At 51.1% G+C, this 15588-nt stretch overlaps 9 protein-coding genes across 9 annotated transcripts; 5 read left to right on the top strand and 4 right to left on the bottom strand.

The window, feature by feature from the left end:
• Window positions 1–246: 246 nt before the first annotated feature.
• Window positions 247–1826, top strand: SEPMUDRAFT_129008 (40S ribosomal protein S27). The gene is made up of 4 exons (XM_016902249.1): window positions 247–348; window positions 521–583; window positions 657–1550; window positions 1772–1826. Exons 1-3 carry the CDS (start codon window positions 346–348, stop codon window positions 837–839), a joined length of 249 nt encoding a protein of 82 aa, XP_016756120.1. The 5' UTR covers window positions 247–345; the 3' UTR covers window positions 840–1550; window positions 1772–1826.
• Window positions 1827–1912: 86 nt separating this feature from the next.
• On the bottom strand, window positions 1913–2588 carry SEPMUDRAFT_121507 (uncharacterized protein; the record flags this gene model as incomplete). The annotated part of the gene is made up of 3 exons (XM_016901691.1): window positions 1913–1972; window positions 2047–2425; window positions 2485–2588. 3 exons carry the CDS (start codon window positions 2586–2588, stop codon window positions 1913–1915), a joined length of 543 nt encoding a protein of 180 aa, XP_016756119.1.
• A 670-nt stretch (window positions 2589–3258) lies between these two features.
• SEPMUDRAFT_136833 (uncharacterized protein) lies at window positions 3259–4024 on the bottom strand (the record flags this gene model as incomplete). Its single annotated transcript, XM_016902805.1, has 1 exon — window positions 3259–4024. The coding sequence occupies one exon, from the start codon at window positions 4022–4024 to the stop codon at window positions 3404–3406; it is 621 nt and encodes a 206-aa protein (XP_016756118.1). The 3' UTR covers window positions 3259–3403.
• Window positions 4025–4348: 324 nt separating this feature from the next.
• Window positions 4349–4869, bottom strand: SEPMUDRAFT_152312 (uncharacterized protein). The gene has a single exon (XM_016907369.1). The coding sequence runs from the start codon at window positions 4611–4613 to the stop codon at window positions 4353–4355; it is 261 nt and encodes an 86-aa protein (XP_016756117.1). The 5' UTR covers window positions 4614–4869; the 3' UTR covers window positions 4349–4352.
• A 467-nt stretch (window positions 4870–5336) lies between these two features.
• Window positions 5337–5815, top strand: SEPMUDRAFT_152311 (uncharacterized protein). Its single transcript, XM_016907368.1, has one exon. The coding sequence runs from the start codon at window positions 5350–5352 to the stop codon at window positions 5509–5511; it is 162 nt and encodes a 53-aa protein (XP_016756116.1). The 5' UTR covers window positions 5337–5349; the 3' UTR covers window positions 5512–5815.
• Window positions 5816–6556: 741 nt separating this feature from the next.
• SEPMUDRAFT_121505 (uncharacterized protein) lies at window positions 6557–7018 on the top strand (the record flags this gene model as incomplete). The annotated part of the gene is made up of 1 exon (XM_016901690.1): window positions 6557–7018. One exon carries the CDS (start codon window positions 6557–6559, stop codon window positions 7016–7018), a length of 462 nt encoding a protein of 153 aa, XP_016756115.1.
• A 378-nt stretch (window positions 7019–7396) lies between these two features.
• Window positions 7397–9856, top strand: SEPMUDRAFT_152310 (ABC1-domain-containing protein). The gene is made up of 2 exons (XM_016907367.1): window positions 7397–9496; window positions 9641–9856. Exons 1-2 carry the CDS (start codon window positions 7476–7478, stop codon window positions 9678–9680), a joined length of 2061 nt encoding a protein of 686 aa, XP_016756114.1. The 5' UTR covers window positions 7397–7475; the 3' UTR covers window positions 9681–9856.
• A 202-nt stretch (window positions 9857–10058) lies between these two features.
• On the bottom strand, window positions 10059–12058 carry SEPMUDRAFT_152309 (putative isomerase YbhE). The gene is made up of 2 exons (XM_016907366.1): window positions 10901–12058; window positions 10059–10806 (listed from the first exon to the last, which is right to left on the bottom strand). The coding sequence occupies exons 1-2, from the start codon at window positions 11547–11549 to the stop codon at window positions 10196–10198; spliced, it is 1260 nt and encodes a 419-aa protein (XP_016756113.1). The 5' UTR covers window positions 11550–12058; the 3' UTR covers window positions 10059–10195.
• An 887-nt stretch (window positions 12059–12945) lies between these two features.
• On the top strand, window positions 12946–15567 carry SEPMUDRAFT_55097 (glycoside hydrolase family 42 protein; the record flags this gene model as incomplete). Its single annotated transcript, XM_016909331.1, has 3 exons — window positions 12946–13403; window positions 13530–15387; window positions 15475–15567. 3 exons carry the CDS (start codon window positions 12946–12948, stop codon window positions 15565–15567), a joined length of 2409 nt encoding a protein of 802 aa, XP_016756112.1.
• Window positions 15568–15588: the final 21 nt, after the last annotated feature.

The raw sequence follows: 15588 nt of genomic DNA, 5'->3' as shown, positions 1-15588 counted from the left end.
CTACCTGTCTCAATCTCCGCTGTTGCTACTTCTCAGCACGTGAGTAACAGTAATGTAGGTACATGTACATAGGTGCCTTAGGAGGTAGTACCTGGCTTACCTACCTGGAGGTAACGTCCTGTAGCAGATTCTACTCGACGTTCGCGAATGCCAATTTCAGGCATCAGGCATCAACGCCAAGCCCAAATTCAGCACTAGCTTTCATTCTCAAATTCGTTCCACCACCGCTGCCTCGTCAACCTCCATCGCACCGCACGACATTAGTCCATCGCGAACAGACAATTCACCACACGGACGCATCATACCGATCCTACAGACGATAAATCCGGCCACAACACCGCAAATATGGTAGGTTGAGCACCTTTGGAGGATCAGGTGGCGAGCACCCCCGAGTTGGAGGCACACGACAGCAGAAGTGGACTGCGCAGGGCGGCAAAAGAGGACAGAATGCACGATAATGCGCTCAATGCGCGCGAGAGGACAACGAGCAAAGTATCGGGGCTGACATGGACTTGCACAGGTTCTCGCAGTCGATCTTTTGAACCCAACCCCTCAGGCTGAGGCCCGCAAGCACAAGCTGAAGGTATAATACAACCACCACCACCCAACGCTCTGACCGTTGAGCCCTTCAGACAGTATACTGACTAGGCCGCCAGACTCTTGTCCCAGGCCCACGCTCGTTCTTCATGGACGTCAAGTGCCCTGGCTGCTTCACCATCACCACCGTCTTCTCGCACGCACAAACCGTCGTCGTCTGCGCCGGCTGCTCCCAGGTTCTGTGCCAGCCCACCGGTGGCAAGGCCCGTCTTACCGAGGGCTGCTCTTTCCGGAGAAAGTAGAGGACTCGACTGTACATCATGACGACCGCGATGGATTGAGAAGAACGCGGGTGGGAAGAAGACTTGTGAAGGAGAGAAGTGTCCAAACGGTACATCGAGGACGCCTGATGTTATCAGCTGAGTGTAGTTGTAGCTACACTTAGCAAGTAACACTACACAAAGACACCCGCCCAAAATTCTACCTCGACATTGCGAAAACAAGCACCACAGATCTGGGACAACACCTTCTCTATGCGCACGATTATCTATGGCTGTTGCCGTTTCTGTTGGGGTGGATATGGCGTTTCTCGGCGTACGAAAACGAAAGCATCGGAGACGAGGCGCATGTTTCCCAAGCGAGTCTCTTGTTCTTTATTGATATGAGGCGAGGACCTAGAGGCGTGCATCGAGGAGTCCTACCTTTGCAGCGGTTCTGCAAACAGTGAAAAGGGACAATGCAAAAAAACCAAACATTTTTTTAAAACCTCGCTCACCTTTGCCACACTCCAGTCCTCACCCTCGGTAACGTGTCCATGACGCCTCGCATCGTGCGTCACGTGATGTTTGGCCCTGACCAATCCTTATACTATTCCTGTGTCATCTATGTAACGGATAACCATTGCTCACACGCAGCATATGTAGGAGAGAACAAACCAGTTACAGACGACCAACCTACAAGACTACCAATAGAGCAAGCATTTAGGAACCTGTCTCGACGACGACTTCATATAGGTGAGTAAGTTAAAAAAAGAGTATAACTATTCCCATCAGCAATCCCCATCAGGGATTAGCTCTGCAACGGATAATCTCCCTCTATCATCTCTCTCGTCCTCCTCGCCCTCCTCATCCTCATCCTCACCCAGAAGCTACCTCTTTTTTTCCAAAAATCTTCTAGCCCTTCTAATTCATCAAGAACCCACCCATGTGTGCTCGGGTTGTACTGACCGCGAAAGTGGCATCTGTTCGGCGCGATGATGAGGTATCCTTCTCCCGATATCATCAATCAAGAACACACCCATGTGTGTTGGGATTGTACTGGCCGCGGAAATGGCATATCTTCTGCGCGATGATGAGGTATCCTTCTCCCGATATCATCAATCAAGAACCCACCCATGTGTGTTGGGATTGTACTGGCCGCGAAAGTGGCATATCTTCTGCGCGATGATGAGGGTGTTCTCGGCAATAGGCAGGTAGTCCAACAACCACGGGGAGCATCGTCAAAACTTACCGCCAGCGATTCTTGAAGGCGCTGTGAGGGGCTCTGCACGGGATGACGACCCAACGAGCGCAACTGCTCGGAGAGCAACATGCCTTGGTAGTCCTGTGTTGAGCGCGGCGCGAGAGTCGGTGGACCCACGGTGGTCCCGGAACGGCGACACGCCACCTCGATGGCGTAAATTTCCCTATTGAGGGTGCGTGCCATCAGGTAGAGGCGCACCGCCTGACGGCAGTACTCGTCGTCACCCTCCGCCAGGGCGCGCGCGGCCTCGGCGGAATTCGTTGGGTGGTCGGCCGTGAGCTCCCTCCACATTTCGTCACACGCGTCCTTTTGACGCTGGACCGCTATCACTTTGTTTGAAAGACGGGGCACGGTCTGTACGCGAGTTCTGTTTTTTTTTTCAGCAGCACAGGCTTGAGGGGGACGCCGCCGTTTATCTCTAAGAACGATTCTGGACTGCTTTTCTCGGAAGCAGGACTGTCATGAGACTGTTTCGAGGGCGGAACGGATTTCTGATCGTCGAAGTCTGCTTGTTCGTCCAGTATGGTCATCACCAGTCTACCCAGCGAAGAAAAAGGATGAAAATCTTTTCTCATACGTCCTCGGATCATCCTGTCTCTCCTTTTCCAGACCGAGAGACATCCTTCCTTAGGAAGAAGTGATCAATGGCCTTGAAAAATGCTCGAAAGTTATATATCTTTCGCTCGCGAGCTCGAAAACAACAGTCTCTGTATATTGCGGATGTACGGTAGAGTATTGAGTTGTGTTGAAGGATGATCTGAACGGGTTCTGACGGGGGAGGATAAAAACAGTATAGATTTTGAAGGTTGAGGGATATATGAGGTATGGATATATGTAAGTGAAGGAAGATATTGGAGTTGGTTTCTGAGAGAATGAGGGAGGGGAAGAGGGTGAGGTTAGTTTGGGTTATATAGGTAGGCACCTTGTTGTTGTTGTTGGGGGATGTTTGCTGCTGCTGCTTGTTGCTTGTTGCCGGTCTGGAAGAAACGACTACGAAATATTCTTTTTTCTTTTTCAGGAGAAGAATTTACATGATTAGCTACCAGATACTACCTCATTGCGTCAAATCTGCAATAAGGTAAAACAATTGCTCGACAAAAAAGGAAAGTCGTTTGATTCATCAAGTCTAGACTATATATACGTATATCAAAATATTATGCGAAAATGCCAGTATCCACAACCCCAATTTTTTCTTTTCACCAATTTTCTTCTCTCAATCAAGAAACGCCCACATGCACAACAAACAGTCTCACCATCTATCCATCCTCCATCCTATTCCAAATCTCCACCCTCCTCACCTCATCCCCATCCCCTCTCAGAACCCCTTTCTTCTTCCTCTCCACACTTAGTTCACACACTGCGTAGTCCCATCCTCCTTCGTCTCACACTGCGGCCCAGCCCCATAAACATTAACATCTCCCAGGGGAGTGGCAACCTTGCCCTGGGCGCCCAAATAACCAAAATCCGACGGCTGCACGGGCTTAACATACTGGCTCCAGCCGCCATTCGGGTTATAGTTGCTGGGGTTATAGTTGCTGGGGTAATAGAACAAGCACCAGTATGGCTGATTCGTGGGCGTATAACACGTGGACCAAGTCGGAACCGCAAATGGGTAATCATACTCATCGGGACAGAATCCGAAACCGTCACCATAAACTTGGCAGCACCAAGGGTCGAATTGGGCGTTTCCGGATGCGGCGGATTGGAAATCGATAATGGCGCGGTGTTGGTCGACTTGAGAGGGGATGTTGTAGCCGCGTTGGAAATCTTGGAGGCGAGAGGCGGCAGCGGCTTGGATGCCGGCTTTTAAGGTGCCCTTTTGGAGTTGGAGGGGTGTGTCGGTTTTGGTGTAGCCTTGTGGTGCACCTGGTGGGGGAACACTTCCTCCGGCGATGGGGGATGGGACAGCTGAGACACCATTGCTGAAGACGGCTGCCAGGGCGGCGGCGAAGATTGTGGTCTTCATTTTTGTTTTTGTTGGATGGGGTGAAGGATGAAGGGATGTGATTTGCTTGGAGAATGGGGTTTTGATGGGGTTTGAGTTGATGTTACTGATAGTGGTGGACTGAAGAGAGCTGTTTGATGTGGTGCTGAGAGAGAAATGCAAGAGAACTAGAGGATAGTAATCTTATATGATCAAGTTCTTCGAGTGAAGTCCCGTCTCGAACTCCTGCATAATGTTCCGCATTTACCACAGAGCCGCATAGAATACGAGATGTCGTAAAGTCTCTTCTCCAGTTCTCGTTCGTCTTCTCTTGGAGGCTATGCAGACATGTTATTTTTGGTTCGCAGGGCTAGAGAGCCGCGTGCCAAGGCCAAGTATTGTCTTGTAGGTGGCTGTGAGAGCCCATCGACCGCTCTCGAGCGTTCTCTCTTATTTCTGGGACGAGGGCATTATGACTTGATGCTTGAACGATAGACGAGAGAACTCCTTGTTGTCGTTCCTGAGCAGAGAACGACTCGGATGCCGCCAATGATGGATCACCCGGCACGTGGCTGCGGTACGATGTTCCGCTGTCTACATGAAGGGGGTTCGTCTTATCTGTACCTATCATTGGGTCAAAATCCAGGCCTGAGGTGACTTGCTGGTCAGCTCAGGAATACGCTGTATCCTGTATGCCATGAACGGAGAGTGCCAAGCCATTCGTTGCTGACCATTTGTCGAAGGTTCTGGACCTATACTTTCCAACTGTGACCTGCCACGACCTCTTCGTCATTCCAGATATGTGGACGGCATACCTATCTAGGCGATGAGGCAGCGGACAGGTATCATGTTGAACGCAAACCCATAGCCAAAGGCCAGGAGACCGGACACAATAGACGCTCGACTCGGCCGCTCGGCTAGAGCACTCCAGAGATTTGACGCCAGCGCTCTCATGCACAGCGTCGTTCGTAAGTCGTACACTCCAGGTCTGCTTGACATTGTCAACAGTAGAACCCAGCCTATGCCCTATCCATAGTCTCTGAACACACGAGCCTACTTCCCCGAGTGGAGGCCAGCGCAGCGGAGACGGAAAGCCCGTAATGGCTGACGTTCCTCGGTATTGTACCTACATGCCATACTCGGCAGGCGTTGTAGCATTACCCGAACAAGGTATATATGGTATGCTGATATGAGTTTTATTGTCTTGGTCAGAATCGTATCGTATCGGGAGGTGTCGTGTCATATGAGCTAGGGTTGTGCTGTGCTGTCAGTTTCTTGGGTGACTCTAAGTTTGACGAATGACATACACATGAATCGATGAAGTAGGGCTCTCGCGCGACTTCTTGTCTGTGCTGTGATTATACTGTATGTCCCTAGATGATCGAGATTGTGGTATGTTCAATCTCGAGAATGACGAACGAAGAATCCCTCGCGGTGAACCGCTCATAATGCATCCTGCCAATAGCAGTCAGCCAATTGGTCAGCCAGTTGGTCAGTCGTTTGGTCAATCAATCGGCCTCTCTGGCTAGTATCAAACCGCCGAAGAGGGCTACCGTGCAATGTACACGTCGAACGACCAGGTTATTGCTTCGGTCCCGAGTGAGTGCCGGGGCGCTGTCTACTGAAGTTCTATACCCCGCGGAAAGACTGCTCCAAGTGCGACGGCATGTTGCCGACGGCTCCGAAAGCATATAATTACCCTTGTCACATTCACTGTAGAGCAGAAAGTTCGTCCCTAGGGTAAGCTGCACGCGTGATCCGATGATAATAAGTTTAGATCTTCCGAGATGGGTGAGTTCTCTCTTGATTCTCGTTATAGCTGGCTACGTCGACATTTCGGTTGTAGGAGTCGTCCTGTTGGTCGATTTAGCTGTAGAGCTATTGAATAGTACAGTATTCTTGTGTTGCTGCTGTCCACTATAGTTCGGCTTCATGTCAGCCAAGAATTTGAGACATTGGTCAGGGATGCCGACGGACGACAACGATAGCCTGACCAAAGTGACGTTTAATTAGAGTTCCGCATCGGAGATTTTGGGAAGGACTTGTAGGGATCGGTATAAATATGGTTTTCTTGACAGGTTGCGGAGGAGATTGTGAGATTGTGACCTAAAAAAGGGACGTCCAGGAAGTTCAGGTCATTGTGATAGGAGGTTGATTAGTGGTTGATCATCGGCTTCTTGGGGCTCAGGGCGTCAGTGAAGATCAATTTGATGGCCTTGTGACCTCTTGCGACTACCAGACTCGCTGTACAGCCTACACGGGCGTGAAGTTGAGCAGCGCCGTGGACGTCCAAGTGATGACTCCACCGCTCGCTATGGTAATGAAGTCTGTGCATGCTAAACTTTTGTCCAGCTAGGACCGGTCAGATAGGTCAGGTAGGTCAGGTATTGATTCCGACCATATCCGGGTTCTCCGCCAACAGCGCTCTTTATATGGATGGGTGACACGAAGAACAGCTCGTATCACACTTGTCCAAGCAGCCACACTACACTGTCTACACACCACGGGGTAAACACTGCATGAGTCAGTCGTTCTTGGGTCCAACAGATACAATACCCCACCAAATATCGAACCATGTCGCCAAGGAAGTTCTTCAGCAACGGTGGAAGAGGGAACGACTCAGGAATTCGTAAGGTGGCAGCAACAGCGGTAGAAGAAGTGGAAGAGCAGAGAAAGGAGTGGTATGACTCCGCATCCACCACAGAATATGTCGCCGTTGCATCCAAAGGAAGCACGACAAAAGTGCAAACAACGCGAGCTGGAAGTATGAGGTCTTCGTCCCCTTCGCGAGAACACTCTCTATCTTGGGTGACGCTGCCATTCAGCTGGGCCCGACCGAAGGCTAGCGTGCGAGACAGAGATATCCTGGACAAGTCTCAAAAAGCGGCTGTGGCGAGAACGAAGCGAGGCTCAGACAAGGAGAAGAGGAGGAGTGAGAAGGAGGCAGCGAGGGAGGCCGAGGGGGGGAAAAAGGAGTGGCCGGAGCATTTGAAGTGGTATTACGGAGCGAATATCCCGGGATATTGGGTGGTATAGGACCGAGGTGAGGGGGAAAACGAAGTGAAGACGAAGTGAAGACAAAGTGAGGACAAATAGTGAAAAGACATGTTGTAGGAATAAGCATACGACGGGAGGGAGAATGCAGGTGGCAGTGGTGTGGTGGTGGTGGTGATCTGTCTCCCGTCCGCTAGAGCATGCCGTCTAGCGTGTCGGCACTAGGAGGTAGCATAAAGGCATAAAGGCATAATGGCATTGCAGGTGCTGGTGCTGGTGGAATAATGGACATGATAATCCTTTGTAATGCGCACTAACCTAACTCAGGTATTAGAGGTTGGCGACCATGTCATGACGCATGTGATGTGAAGCTGCATGAACTTTTGTTTCTCCCCTCCCTCCCCGTCCCTCTCCCTTGTTCCGCCATCCCGCCCCTGTGTGAGCGCCAGTGAGGTGACCGCCAGTGAGGTTACCGCCCGTGCACCAGTCGAGTCGAGGTATGCTTCGCACCCTCTCGCCACTATGTCGGCGATGCGCAAGCAAGACCCGACCGTTTCTGTCCAATATCGTGACAGATCATGAGATTAGAACCACCACCACCACCACATCAAAATTGACGTCGACAGCAACATCCACAGTCACACCCCTCACGCGACCTCATTCCCTCATCCACCGCCGCTTCCAGAGCCGCTTCACCCACGCCGCACCGCCGTCCCCCGCAGATCTCGGTGTGCCCAAGGCCGCCTCCCACTACCGCAAATCTCGCAAATGGCTTCGTCGCCTCATCCGCACCTCTCTCGCCGCCGCCCTCATTCTCGGCATCGACTCTCAATTCTACGACGCCTGCCTGACGCGTAGTGTCCGCACCTTCTACACCGGCCTCCTGATCGCCCTCGACTACAAACTGAATTTCCGCGCCGACCCATGGATTGGCGACAGCGTGGAAGATCTACACCACCGCAGCGCAGTGCGAGTCTACAATCTCCTCCGCGAGAATGGGGGATTGTACTTGAAGATTGGCCAGGCCATCGCGATGCAGAGTGCCGTCCTACCACCGGAATTCCAAAAAATGTTTGCGCGCATGTTCGATGATGCGCCACAGAACGACTGGAAAGAGGTGGAAAAGGTCATTCGAGAAGACTTTGGGGGAAAGAGCGTGGAAGAGGTGTTCGGTGTGAGTTTCCGGGGCGAGGAAGGGAAGGGCATCATGGAGAGGACGGCGAGGGCGAGTGCGAGTGTGGCTCAAGTTCATTGGGCACGACTGGCGGATGGAAGAGAGGTCGCGATCAAAGTGCAGAAGAAGGAGATTGCAAGACAGGTCGGATGGGATCTGTGGGCTTTCCGGGTCGTGAGCAGGATCTACTCGTACTCTTTCGATCTGCCTCTGTACCATCTGGTGCCATATGTCTGCGATCGCCTGCGCGCAGAATGCAACTTTGAATTCGAGGCCGACAATTCGAGGAAAATGCGGAGACTCATCCAAGGCGAACCACGATTGCGGGATCGCGTATACATCCCAGATGTCTACTCCGACCTCACCTCCCGTCGAGTCATGACCGCCGAATGGATCGAGGGCATCCGTCTGTGGGACAAGGATGGCATCACCGGTTCATGGCAAGGCGGCTGGCGACAAGGCTCTCCAGGAGCCGGTGGCAGCCAACTCCCTCCCGTCCCTCAGGACCTCTACAGATCCATTCCCACTAACGATCCCCATGCCGAGAAACTAAAACCGTCTCGTGATGCCTGGCGAGGGAAAGATGGAAAAGGCGGTCTCGGCCTGTACCTCAAACCCGTCATGCAAACCATGGTTGACCTCTTCTCCGCACAAATGTTCCTCTGGGGTCTCGTGCATTGCGATCCCCATCCTGGAAACATCTTCATCCGCCGAAAGCCCAACGGCAAGCCGGAACTCGTCCTCATCGATCACGGACTATACATTAAAATGGACCCTGCTTTCCGGAAGCAATACGCCCTGTTCTGGCGATCTCTCATGACCTTTGACGACGCCACCATCAAGCGCATCACAAGCGAAGAATGGGGCATCAACGCTCCTGACATTTTTGCCTCTGCCACGTTGATGCGACCCTATGAGGGCGGCGGAGGGAAAGTGATGAAGGAGCTGAATAGCATATCGAAGAAGGAACAAAAAGAAAGACGATTCGAAGTGCAACAGAAGATGCGTCAAGGCATCCGAGACATTCTCGCCAATCAGGACAAGTTCCCGCAAGAACTCATTTTCATTGGAAGAAACCTCCGCATCGTGCAAGGAAACAACCAATTCTTGGGCTCGCCCGTCAACCGGGTCAAAATCACGGGATATTGGGCCAGTCGTGCTCTGACCGAGGATCCGGATGCGACGACTCGTCAGCGATGGGCCGAGTACGGCAGACATGTGCTCTTCAATTTTGTCCTGTGGGGTACCGATTTGTGGTTTTATTACGCGAAATTCCGCCAGTTGTTGGGCGTAGGCAAAGGCATGGATGATGATATCGAACAGAGCATGAAGAAGATGGCTGAAGGGTGAGTTTTGAGATTTCCCAATTTTGTGATGCAGCAATGATTTTTTTTTGTTCTCCCCTCCCCACAAAGAAAGAGAGAAGAGACAAGAGAGAGAGAGAATTTCTGCTAACGATTTTCTTTCTTTTTGTTGATGATGAATTCTAGAATGGGTGTGGAACTTCAACATGGCGTCTTTGATGGATAGGGTAGGAGGGTGAGAGACCAGACGAGACCAGACGAGACCAGACTTGCTTACATTGGGAAGCGGGAATGATGTAGGATCTTCACAAGTACAATGTTACATAGGGGGTACCTTACCTACAAGTTAGGTAGATTTCTCACTCACAAATGTGACCAAGACCAATAAAGGGTTACAAACCTGTCAAATGATTTCTTCTTCTAATGGGGCTTGTGTCAAGAGAAGGCGGGCTCGACATGAGAGACATTCTTCTACTTTTTCCTTTTCTTCTTCTTCCTTTCTCTCTTGCTGCTGCTGCCGCCCTCTCGGGAACTGGAATGAAAGAAAGGAAATAAAAAAAAAGACATTGATATTTTTTTTTAAAAAAAAAAGAAATAGGAAACTCAGGTATGTACATACTCATATGTCTCTCTGCTCTATTCCCTCTCTTCACTCTCTTCACACTCGTGAACTTGATCATCATCATCATCATCGTCATCGTCATCGTCATCATACCCACCCCCCTACACGTATTCTCCCAACTAAAACCCCAACCCCACCCCCATGCCCGTCAACCCGGTAACCCCACTCCTCGCAACCTCATCCCACATGACCGTCGTAACATTTGCCGGAATAGCAATTCTCGCCACGGGTTCCAACATCATCAACCCCGTCGCAGTATCACGTTCCAAAATCACGACAGAACCACTCAGTTGTAAAGCCGCGGCGACCAAATTCCCCGCAGAATTTGTAGCAAAATGTCGAGGATAGAGACCGCCCGAGGGAGAGAGTTGATGATGACGCGCGGACAAACTACCAGTGTTGGGGCAGAGTTGAAACGTGCTGATGGAGTCCGAGGGGCCGATTTCGGGGTCGGGAAGGGTAAAAGCTGTGGAGTTGCGGTTGGAGACGAGGAGGAATTTGTTATCGGGTGAGATTTGGATTTCGGCCGGGGCGTTGCGGCGGACGAGGTTGTGGTAGCCTAGAGTGCTTTGGGAGCCGATGGGGTTGAAGGATAGACCGGAGTAGTCGGTGGAGTATTGCACGGCGTAGCCGGCCACGCGAGAGGAAAGTTCTTCGACGAGGTACATGTATGTTGTTCCACCGGGGATGTTTTGGGGGGTCCAGAAGGCAATGTGGCGTGGACCGGAGCCTAGCGAGGAGATGATGCAAAGGTTAGCAAAAGAATCGTCGAATTTGGAGCGAGCTCGAGCATATGAGTGAGAGACATCAAAAGAGATACTGACCAGGGTCTGCCACCAGAGGCTCCAATTCCTTCAACTTCAAATCCGCCACATCCCAACCAAAAATACGAACCAAATCCGCGCCCAAATCCGGAACAAGAATATACTGCCCCGTCGGATCCAACAATGCCTGATGCGGATGAGGTTTATCCTGGCGCTCCGGATCCGGTCCAGGACTCGGCATATCCTCAAACACAAACTCCTCATTCAATGTCAAATTCCCGCCGGCAGAAACCGTAAAGGTGGAAACGGCCGAACCCCCATAATGCGCCAAGACAATGCCATGTTCGGCGGCAGCAGGATTCCCATACAAAGCCGAACTCACGGGTCCTCCGAGGGTGGTGAGATTGGAAATCAAATGTAAACTGCCATTGGCGTTGATGGTGAAGGAGGAGAGGGAGCCGTTGGGGGTGGTGATGCCTTCGTTGACGCAGAAGAGGAGACCGCGGTTGACGTCGAGGGTGAGCCAGGCGGGACTGGGTCCACAGGCGGTGGTTTCAAAGGTTTTGTCGAGGGTGTAGGAGCTGTTGGATTCGCTGAGGGATAGGGTGGTGATGGAGCCGCTGTAGTCGGCTACGAAGAGGTTCAAGGCCGAAGCTGCTGTTGCGGCTAGGGCGAGGAGAGTTGGAGAGGTGGGAGAGGAGAGGCGCATGATGGGTGGTCTGGAGATGTGATTTGCCGTATGTACTTTTGTTTTTCTCTCTCTCCCTCTCTCTCTTGGGGGGATTTCGTCAAGAGGTGGTTGGTTGGTTGAGTTGAGATGAGATGAGATATGTTACGGCCACTGTCCACGCGATCTTATTACTTCCTTCCAAGCAACGCTGGGCGTAGGTCACTGGCGATGTTCTTCAATAATGCTTGATTTTTAATACGTTTTTTGGTTTCGCCTCGCCAAGTCGGACCGTTTTGGTTTTCTCTTTTTGGCGAAGTTCGTCGTCGTCTTATACCCGAGTACCTGAGTTTAGTGAACGTTCACAAGGCGGGTAGGTACCTCTCACTTTATGCAGGAACAACGGGCCGGGACAGGATTGCTGTATTATTAAGGTAGGTACAGTAGAACTAAAAGGGGACGGCGGTGTGGTAGATTGGGTAAGTTGGACCGAATGGAAAACGGAAACCAGACAGGAGCGAACCGATGGATTGCGGCGTGATGAATCAGCCGGGGTCGTGTAAGTGAGTGTGACTGAAGGAGGGGGAATTCGCTATAAGGTCAATCACATTCATAGCCTATACCTCCTAGCCTATAGCCTATTGTAGCCATAGTAACACTACCTAGCCCTCGCTTTCCCCCCCGCAGGAGGATGAAGCGCTCCTCTTTTCCAGGATCATGCTACTACCCTATTGCTACCGTTCCTTGTGTGCCTATGAATTTCTGCTTCTGCTTCCTTCGGACATTTCTCCAGCGAACCGATTCCTCTCTCTCTCCACACACACTCTCTCTGTGCCACTCCATCTATCCGAGGTGCTTCCATTTCCATTCTCAGCGAAGAATTCAGATCCGCGCCGTGCCGTGCCACCGCCGTGCTACCGCCGACCGAAGAATATGTACTATAGCTTAGATTTATAAGGTAAATTTTATCCAAGTCCGTCCGGGGAATAATTAGGCATCATTTATCAAAATGCACCGTCTTCCCTAGCCTGGAGGAGGTAGAAACATGTCCCAGTCTTGGCAACACGTCACTAGCTTGACGAAACTGTCTCACTTCTGACTTCCGGGCTCTGTTCTCCTAACCCTGCCCCTGGAGGCTCACGTGCGAGATTGTTGTCCAGTGTGCACTGCGTCTGCGACGTCGGAGTGCCAAGGCCTATCAGAGGAGTGAATCCACCAGATTGGTACTTTTGTAGAAGTAGAGGAAGTGTATACTCGTATATCCATAGCGAGGTAGTATTGTTGATCAACTAGGACCTGTAACTTCATCTCCACATGTTTCAATTTGCCACGCGAGAACCATTCAAGTATCATGCCATGTTGGTCGTCGTTTACAAAGGGGTCGTGTACCTGTTGCACACTCCTCCTCGGCATACACGTCTAGTCATCATCATTACCGATGTATACGCTGTCATTGGCCCTCTACACGACACTCTTGTCAACCGTCGCGCTTGCAAACCAACAGGTCTTGCGACGCAGCAATGGAGACGCAGACGCATCGTCACGTGACACCAGAAGTGCGTCGAGGGACAGCCTCTGGCCCCGCGGGATGCATCTTGCAGTCGACTACTATCCCTCACAATGGCCCGAGTGGATGTGGGAACCCGATGTGGCCCGGATGCGAGACAGCGGCTTCTCCTTTGTGCGCGTGAACGAGTTTGACTGGTCTGTACTGGAACCGAGGGAGGGCGAGTACAATTTTACTGTGCTTGATAGAACCTTGGACTTGTTCGCCAAGTATGGCTTGAAAGCCATTGTGGGAACGCCAACTGCTGCTCCCCCGAATTGGCTGTCGGAGAAATACGACATCAGCTTTGTTGATCGTACCAATACCACTTTGCTGTTTGGCTCCCGCAGGTGAGTTTGAGCAGTTTGTAGACTCATTCTTATCCTTCCTCCCACTCGTCCCTAGGTACGAGGGCAAAGGCACACCTACCAATGATAGTCTCCTACATGCTTACTGTCCATCTTCTCCTGTCATAGACATTACAGCTTCTCTTCCTTCGACTATCGGGAACAAAGCCAAAAGATCACGCGCAAACTCGCCCAACGTTATGGCAACCATTCCAGCGTGGTCGGCTGGCAACTGGATAACGAGTTTGGCTGCCATGATACTGTACGTAGCTACGACCACAATGCCAAGAAGCGCTTTCGATCCTGGTTGCAACACAAGTACGGCACAATTGAGAACATGAACGAACGTCAAGGCCGTGTGTTCTGGTCATCTCAGTACGCTTCCTTCGACACCGTCGAGCCTCCATTCCTCGAAATCTACACCAATAACCAAGCCCACACGCTCGATTGGTACACGTTTTCCTCCGATATGGTCATTGACTTTGCCAAAGAACAAGTCGAAATTCTGAGAATGTATGCACCCACGCATGCCATTACCACCAATTTCATGGTCTTCTTCACCGACTTTGACCACCACAAATTCAACCGCGAAGTGCGAATGGATCTCGCCACTTTTGACGAATATCCTCTTGCAGGAACGACTGCAATCCCCCTTTCCGACCAAGAAATGCAAGACTACATGCGAACAGGTGTGCCAGATCTCCAAGCCTTGCAACATGCACTCTATCGCGGCATTTCCGGCGAAGCCTTTGGCACCAACCACGGTCCATTCGGCGTCATGGAAATGCAACCGGGAGTATTAAACTGGAACCCCTACCGCGTCTCTCCCCTCGAAGGCATGGTCCGTCTCTGGACACACGAAACGTTTGCCGCTTCGGGCGACATGGTTGGATATTTCCGTTGGAGACAAGTCCCCTACGCACAAGAACAAACTCTCTCTGGATTATTCCTCTCTGACAATTCCGAAGATCAAGGATACATTGAATCGCAGACTTTTGCCCACAACGATCTTCCCAAACTCCGCAGTAGTTTACAATCCACGACGACAACAACCACACGGCAAGCCGACGTCGCTCTCATCTTCGATTACACCGCCCACTGGATCTGGAACATTGAACCTTATAGCGGTTCCTGGTCCGTCAAAGAAGCTTCCTACACCAATCCCACTCTCACCTACACCACACTCGTCCACACCTTCTACTCCTCTCTCCGCCGCCTCGGTCTCTCCATCGACATCATTTCCCCCGAACAAGACGTGTCGGGATACAAAATTCTCGTCATACCCAGTCTTCCCATCATTCCCGAATCTCTCTCGAATGCACTTGCCAAGTTATCCTCTTCTTCTTCTTCTTCTTCTTCTGATGATGAATCTCCGCCTCCGACTGTGATTTTAGGCCCTCATACGGGTAGTCGTACAGCTGATTTTGCCTATGTGCCTGGATTGGGAATTGATAAGTTAGAGAGTTTTTTACCCGGGTTGCGCGTTACGAGGATTGAAACTCCACCTCCTCCGACGACGGCGGCGATGGGCAAGGGAGCGGGAAGTTCGGTGCGATTTAAAAATGTGGAATATGCTATTGGAGGATGGGAAGAGTGGATTGTTTGTGATGATGACAGCAGCAGCAGCAGCGATGGTGATGATAATGATGCTGTAATCATCACAGTAGAATCTACCTCTCGCCATCGTCTTCGAAAAGACAAATCTGCTGCTGCTATTGCTGCTGCTTGTTCTTTTCCTTTTCCTTCTCCAAAATCCACCACCACCACCACCACAAACAGAATCCATTACATATCCTTCAACCCCCCCCTAGATTTTCTCATCGAGTACATACGAGATCTTCTTCCCCCTTCATCACCCTCAACATCCCCAAATAGCGATGATATCAATCAAGGAAGAAAAAATCTCGATCTCGGCCCTGCGATTCGAATCCTTCGTCGAGAAAATTTACTCTGGATGATGAATTATGGGTGGGAAGAAAAAGAAATAGTTGTGGTGGGATTAGATGAGGGAGAGGAGGAGATGTTGGAGGGGATGTTGAGGGGGTTGTTAGATGAGGGGGAGGAGATTGGGGAGATGATTATTGGTGGTGATAGTGAAAACGGTGGGAAGGGGAATGGGACGATTACGATCCCCGCGGCGGGAGTTTTGGTGTGGAAGATTGTTTAGTTAGGTAGGGAGGTAGGTACA

Source organism: Sphaerulina musiva, assembly GCF_000320565.1.
Source record: "Sphaerulina musiva SO2202 unplaced genomic scaffold SEPMUscaffold_13, whole genome shotgun sequence".
NCBI lineage: Eukaryota > Fungi > Ascomycota > Dothideomycetes > Mycosphaerellales > Mycosphaerellaceae > Sphaerulina > Sphaerulina musiva.
The sequence above is the reverse complement of the archived record's forward strand: the minus strand, read 5'-3'. Positions and strand labels throughout refer to the sequence as shown.